General features: G+C 48.6%; 1 protein-coding gene across 1 annotated transcript; it reads left to right on the top strand.

The window, feature by feature from the left end:
* The first annotated feature begins 5,563 nt into the window (after window positions 1-5,563).
* LOC102428908 (mas-related G-protein coupled receptor member X2-like) lies at window positions 5,564-6,538 on the top strand. The gene has a single exon (XM_006093849.1). The coding sequence runs from the start codon at window positions 5,564-5,566 to the stop codon at window positions 6,536-6,538; it is 975 nt and encodes a 324-aa protein (XP_006093911.1).
* The last annotated feature ends 1,076 nt before the right edge of the window (window positions 6,539-7,614 follow it).

Consider the following 7,614-nt stretch of genomic DNA (forward strand, 5'->3'; position numbering starts at 1 on the left):
CATGAAATTGTTGTTAATAACCTCAAATTTCTCAAGTATCTTGCTGTTCTACCAGTTTGTTTATTATATGTTTGTATCTTTCTTATCCCAGGCAAAAACACAAGGCACAAACCAACAGGGCAAATGAAGAGAGTTTAATAAAAAGTCTCTGTAGAAAGGGGGAAAGGGATGAGACACCTAAAGATTAGTCATAATAGGGAGCTATTGCCCTTGTGCATCCTGATGTGTAAGGGAAAGATAAGTTGCCAGAACACAGGGAGGGCTGTGGATGTAGCAGTGGTCGTCACTATCTACACTAATAAAAGAGAAACATGGTAATTAGGGTACGACCGCTACCCTTTTCATTGGCTAATCAGTGAGTATATGCAAATTAACTGACAACCAAGATGGCGGCCGGTAGCCATGCACTGAAGCGAGCAGGGCGGCTTGCTTGCTCCAGTGACTGCGGACTCCAACGTTTCCCGCCTGCCGCTGCCGGCCTCTCAGCTGTAACTCTAAGCAACTATGTACTATGTTGCAAATAAGAAGCTAAACAAAACCCCAGAAACCAGCCGGACTGAAAGCCAGCCAGATCGCAACATTGTATCGATGTTTTCAGCAGCGAGGCCTCAGAGCTAAAGCTGGCCCAGAATTAAAAAAAAAAAAAAGAAAACAAGGAGCGGTTGGAAGCTTCAGTCACTCGCCAGCCGAAAAACAGCCCCCAGCCCCTCACCCAGACTGTCCAGGCACCCCAGTGGGGACCCCCACCCTGATCCAGGACACCCTTCAGGGCAAACCAGCCAGCCCCCACCCATGCACCAGGCTTCTATTCTATATAGTAAAAGGGTAATATGTCTCCCGGCACCGGGATCACCGGAGCAGCAAGGCTCCCGGCACCGGGATCAGCGTGACAGGGGACAGTGCCTAAACCCCCTGATCACCCTGCGGCTCTGTGTGTGACAGAGGGCAGGGCCACAACCTCCCTATCCGCCCTGCTCTGCTCATGACAGGGGAAGGTGCCCCAACCCGCTGATCAGCCTTGCTCTGTGCCTGATAGGGGGGAGCTCCCCGATCCCCTGATTGCCCTGCGGCTCTGTGTTTGACAGGGTGCAGCGCACCAACCCTCTGATCGGCCCTGCTGTGTGTGTGACAGGGTGTGGCACCCCAACCCCCGCCCCCCACGGGCCCTGCTCTGTGTGTGACAGGGTAGAGCCATAACCTCTCCATCGGCCCTGCCCCGAGTGTGACAGTGGCGGCGCCCCAACCCCCTGATCGGCCCTACTCTGTGGGTGATAGAGGGTGGCGCCCCAACCCCCCTCCATGGGCCTTGCTCTGTGTGTGACAGGGGGCAGGGCCACAACCTCCCTATATGCCCTGCTCTGTAAGTGACAGGGGAAGGCGCCCCAACCCCCTGATCAGCCCTGCTCTGTGCCTGATAGGGGGAAGCTCCCCAATACCCTGATTGCCCTGCGGCTCTGTGTTTGACAGGGTGTGGCACACCAACCCCCTGATCGGCCCTGCTCTGAGTGTGACAGGGTGCAGCGCCCCAACCCCCTGATCCACCCTGCTCTGTGTGTGACAGGGGGCGGTGCCCCAGCTCCCCTATCGGCCCTAATCTGTGCGTGACAGAGGGGAGCTCCTCAACCCCCTGATCGGCCCTGCTCTGTGCATGACAGGGGGGAGCTCCCCAACCCCCTGATGGACCCTGCTCTGTGTTTGACAGGGTACAGAGCCCAACCCCCCTGATGGGCCCTGCTCTGTGAGTGACAGGGGGCAGCGCCCCAACCCCCTGATCGACCCTGCTCTGTGCGTGACAGGGGGTGGCGCCGCAACCTCCCCATCGACCCTGCCTTGAGTGTGACAGGGGGCGGTGCCCCAACCCCCCAATCGACCCTACCCTGAGCATGACTGAGGGTGGCATCGCAACCTCCCGATCCGCCCTGCTCTGTGCATGATGGGGCGGCGCCCCAACTCCCCAATCAGCCCTGCTCTGAGCCTGACCAGGGGCTGCACCTAGGGATTGGGCATGCCCTCTGCCACCCGGGAGCACGCCTAAGCCAGCAGGTCATTATCTCCCGAGGGGTCCCAGACTGCGAGAGGGCACAGGTCAGGCTGGGGGACCCCCCTCCCCCGCCACCCCCCGAGTGCACAAATTTTTGTGCACCGGGCCTCTAGTGTCCAATATAAAAGGCTCACACACAGAAGCTTTCTGCTTAGGTAGAGTAACATTACCATGGCAAACTCACAGCCTGACAGCAAAGAGGCAGGGAGTTACTAGTAAAACATCAATGACCCTCCTCCTGCCCTCCAAACAGCTGTTGGTGTCACCCTTTTCTGAGAGAAACCAAGAGCCAGAGGGAAAGGGAGCCCAGTGTTGAGACATAGAGATGTGCCCTCCCAGGATGCAGCAGAGGGTAGAGAAGCTGGAGATAAATTTGACGTCAAATGAAGAGAATTCATTTTTCTTATAGCCACTTCATAGTTCCTTTTCCTGGAATTTTTTCCTCTCCCACTTTGATTAGATCAACTTCTTATTATATCTCATTTTTTTGATAGGTTGGCACCACCCTACTGGGTGTCATGTCTTAAAAATAATATCTCTCATCATAAATGTTGTAAGTATGAAATGTACGTTATTTTAAAAGGTGGTTGTACAAATACAAATATTTTTAAGAATTTAAATTATGATTTTGGTAGCCCTAAAAAGTAATGTATGAAAGGTTACTAGAACTTGACTGGTGATCAGACACCTGTGCTGTTTCAAATCACTGCTCCCCAGCCCTAGAGAGGTGACTTCATTCTCATGCAGGGCTCACAGACTCATCAGCTTCCATCCAGAGGAGAAGAGGGGAAGGAAAGGCACAACTTAAAATGGGTTACATCACTTGTGCTCACCTCCCATTGGCTACCACCTGGTCACATGGTGCCATCAAACAGGAATGGAAACTGGGATTAGAATTTATTTTCTGGTCTAAAACTCTCAGAATTATTATGTGAGAGAGAAGGAAATGGGTATTTAGACCAACTAGCATTTCTACACCCTGAAGTTCTCTCACGTTCTGAGCTCACATGAAGATTTCACTCAGGTGCTCTACCCACAATGAGGAAAAGAACAGTGGGAAAGCCTCAGGCTGGGCTCCAGGAGGCCAGGGCTGGCATTGGAACTGCTGTTCACCCTATGATCTCAGGGAAATCCTTTGGCTCTTTCAGCCTCAGCTTCTTCCTGAGTTAAAGGATGATATTATAACAGATGGTCTCTAAGGAACATGTGCTCAGTACTGAGGATACGATAGTGAACAACAACAGCCAAGAAAAAAAGACAAAGCCCAGACAGGTCTAGTCATCATTATTTATTTTTGAGTTTAAAAAGGGAGACAAGCCTAGCAGGTTTGACTCAGTGGTTAGAGCAGCGCCCACAGACTGAGGGGTAGCGGGTTACATTCTCCTGCGGGAGTCTGTGCTGGCTGAACCAGGCAAGAATTGACTGATTGGGTCTGTCCAGAGGGAAGAAGGAGCTCCTGGAATTTGTGGTCTGTTCTCAGGTGGATTCCACCCACTTCTTCTTCCACACTGGATAAGCTTCACTTCCTTGTTATTTACCAAATTTGCCTAGTCTAACTTAATAAAACACATAAGTGAGTTTGTGGAGGCCCGTTCCCAAGGGGTCCGCAGGGTAGAGGTGGCGTGGGATGAAAGAAATGCAAGAGACCGGGGTTAGGAGGACTGGCACAATGCACCAGCACCAGCAACTTTATTTTTTACACACACAGTTTTATAGCTAAGCTGTAGCTAGTCATGCTTCATAAATCATTACTAGGGCTTGGCCTGTTATAGGGAAGTAGCAGATCATTACAGGCTGGGCAAGACTGGGCAAGCTTTGTCTAGATCCATCTATGTTTGACAGTTACTATGACAATCAGTTGCTATGACAAATGTCTGCTTGCCTAGATCACAAGAACTGGGGTGTAAGCCAAGTTCATGTCCTTTACATGACTTGGAGTGGGGTCAGGCCTTTCCTGGACCCTCACGGCCTCTTACATGAGTTGCCATTTTAGACTTGTCCCTGAGAATTACTTGATTCTTGCCCCACCATTCCCATTGTGTACCGGACACACCACCTGGTAGTGGGCTACAGGGTGGGGGAAGGGCAAAGACTCTGACAGACCTGTGGATTCAGATCCAGGCTCTTCCACTTGTGCACGTGAGAATTGGAGCGTGTCATTCAACCTCCTTGTGCTTGTCTTTTCCTATGTGCCATATGGGAGTAGGCATAGTACAGACCTCATAGGGCTATTTGGACGATTAAAAGAGGTAATACCATATAAGCACTCATCAACTGCTACGCTTCACCTATGTATGAGTTGATTTATGTTTTTCACCTAAATTCTTCAAGAGCTTCTCTCTTTTCATCCAAAGCCCTTTGTAAAATAGAACTAAGCACTTCTTAACTCCACCAACCACCATGAGAATTCTCTTACACAAATGCTTTGAACTGCAAAGAAATCTCAACTCCAAATCACATGTACGGACATGGGTCGCTTTCCTATCACACGTATCATAGGAACCAGTTAATAATACCCCTTCTGTATTTCTATCTCAACTACCTCTATTCAAACCCTTGGCCATCTCTCTCTCTCCTTCCCAAAATGGCTTCTTTCTCCTCTAAAATGCAGAGAAATTTAATTCAGTCCTGAATCCTCTCCCACATGAATAGGAGGTGTCTGCAGGCATAAAAAAATTCTTTCAAACACACAAGAGCTTTGCACAGAATGAATAATTAGAAATGGAATTTTCTTTTTGTTACATATGTGTTTTTTGGTGATGGATTTAAAAGTGCTGACTTCTGATTTACATTTCAAATTCTTCATTTAAAAAATTTTATATTATACTAAATCCAAATTTTCTTCTTCCCTTGGGCTCCTCATTCATTCTTTCATTCACTCATCATTTGTGTATTAAAATTTTATTGACATCCCCAATTGGTTCCCACACAGACTTAGGTCCTAGGGATACAATAATGGAAGAGTAATCACTGTCTATCCTCATAGAGATGACACACTGGGACATTTCTAATGCAAGAGCTTTGGGTGTGCTCACTCTGTCCTAACAAGGGGTCTCATTCCCTTCATGAGCCTAAGTCATAACCTCCTTTCTCCCTCCTGGGTAGACCACTCTCAGTCACTGAGATTGCCCTGGGGCTTCTGACAGCCTGCTGTCAAACAAAGCCACTCTCCCAGAGCACAAGTACTGGGGAACTCAGGACCCTGCTGTCATCCACAGGACCTGTGCAGACTCTTCTCCTCCTGCCTCCAGGGCACATGTCATGGGCTCTATGGTGAGCCCAGAGGTTGGACACAGAGGGTCCATGTTGCAGTAGAAACAGTCCAGGCTCTAAGATTCAGAGAGAACTGGGTTTAAATTCAGGATCCAGGACTCCAAGAATGTGTGGTTCAGGAAGAATCTTAATCTCTGGAAGCCAACATTCGCCACAGACTGGGTGGCCATGAGGGTCAGTGGTCATAGAGCAGGTCTCAACTCTTGATTTGTTCCCAGACCCACAACTGAAGCATTTCTGAGCACGGATATGAATGTCACAGCCTGGGAGACCAACCTCACAACAACCAATGGAAGTGATAAGGCCATTTATCGACATTATACAAAGTTAATCCTGCATTTACTGACAGGCATCGTGGCCCTGGTTGGGCTGGCAGGCAACACGGTGGTGCTCTGGCTGCTGGACTTCCGCATGCACAGGAACGCCTTCTCTGTCTACATCCTCAACCTGGCGCATGCTGACTTCCTCTTCCTCTGCAGCCGATGTATAGGTACCCTAAGATCACTTTTTAAATTCAATTTTGTCCTTAGAGGAATCAGCAGATTTGTCGTCCCTGTGACAGTCTTTGCCTACATCTCAGGCCTGAGCCTTCTCAGCGCCATCAGCACGGAGCGTTGCATGTCTGTCCTGTGGCCCATCTGGTACCTCTGCCGCCGCCCCATACACATGTCCGCCATAATGTGTGCTCTGCTCTGGGCCCTGTCCCTGCTGCTGAGCATCCTGGAAGGGAACTACTGTGTCTACCTGGTTAGGATTGTGCACCGTGTTTGGTGCCGAGTGTGGGATTTCATCACTGCAGCGTGGATGATTTTGCTGTTTGTCCTTCTCACTGGGTCCAGCCTGGCCCTGATGACCAGACTGCTGTGTGGCTCCAACCGGGTTCCCTTGACAAGGCTCTATGCGACCATCGTGCTCACAGGGCTGGTCTTCCTCCGCTGTGGACTGCCCTTCGGCATCCACTGGTTCCTCTTAATCTGGATTCAAAAATATTCGGATGCCTTTGTTCCTCGTTTCTTGGCTGCAGTTCTCCTGTCCTGTGTCAACAGCTGTGCCAACCCCATCATTTACTTCTTCGTTGGCTCCTTCAGGCAGCAATGGTGGAAGCGGAGACACACCCTGAGGCTGGTTCTCCAGAGGGCTCTGCAGGACACTCCTGAGGTGGATGAACCTGGAGAAAGCCTTCCTGGGGGAACCCTGGCCATGTCAGGAAATCTGGTGTCCTGATTCAGAGTCTTGCTTTGTTCAGACAGATGTGACTTTGAAAGCCAGCTTTGTCCCTCTCATTTGATTGGTTTTCTTACTGTGTTTGCCCTCTGGACCCCAGAATTTAAACTATTAACATAATAATCCAGCTCCTGAGGTTGAAGTGAGCCAGTGCCTGTCAAACAAACACAGAGTACAATGTCCCAGGACTGCCTCACACAAGGCCTTCACCCCATCCCCATGGGACCTTTGCCATCTCTGGGGTCCAGGACTGCTCCCACATTTGAAGAATCCCACCTAAAACAGAAGATGAGTGAAGTGCTGGAAAAGTCTAAATTTCTTTCATCACTGAACTTGATAGAAACTACATGAACATTACATTTTTGACAAGTTTTTGTGGTCATTCTTCTACAATGTCTCTATAAATTAAATGAATTAAAGTTCAATCAAGCCCCAGTGCCCAGTCCTTGATGACTTTGGCAGGCCTTGGACTAGCACTTTAGCATAATAAATGTGGATTGAATAAGTGAATTAATGAATGAACATATGGTGATTTTCAAGTCAAGTCTCTGCTAAATCCCCATTGCCAGATTTGAGTCACCCTCTTTAAGTACATTGTTTTCACCATATTTCAACCTTTGCAAGCATGAGCATTCTTTCATGAGCTTATTGGTTACTTGTATTTCTTTTTCTTTTAATTTTGTTTTATTGATTAAAGTATTACAAAGAGTATTACATATGTCTCCTTTTTTTTCCCCCTTGACATTCGCCCAACCTCCCCTCCCCCCCAGTGTCTTGTGTCCATTGGTTATGCTTATATGCATGCATACAAGTCCTTCAGTTGATCTCTTACTGCCTCCCCCAAACCCTCCCCGGCCTTCCCTCTGTAATTTGACAGTCTGTTCGTTGTTGCTCTGTCTCTGTATCTATTTTTGTTCATCAGTTTATAATGGTCTTTATTAACCATAAATGAGTGAGATCATGTGGTATTTTTTCTTTCATTGACTGGCTTATTTTACTTAGCATATGCTCTCCAGTTCCATCAAGCTGTGCAATGGTAGAATTCTTCTTTTTTTACAGCACGTAGTATTCCATTG

The sequence above is a fragment of the Myotis lucifugus genome, unplaced genomic scaffold, assembly GCF_000147115.1.
Source record: "Myotis lucifugus unplaced genomic scaffold, Myoluc2.0 scaffold_124, whole genome shotgun sequence".
Classification (NCBI taxonomy): Eukaryota; Metazoa; Chordata; class Mammalia; order Chiroptera; family Vespertilionidae; genus Myotis; species Myotis lucifugus.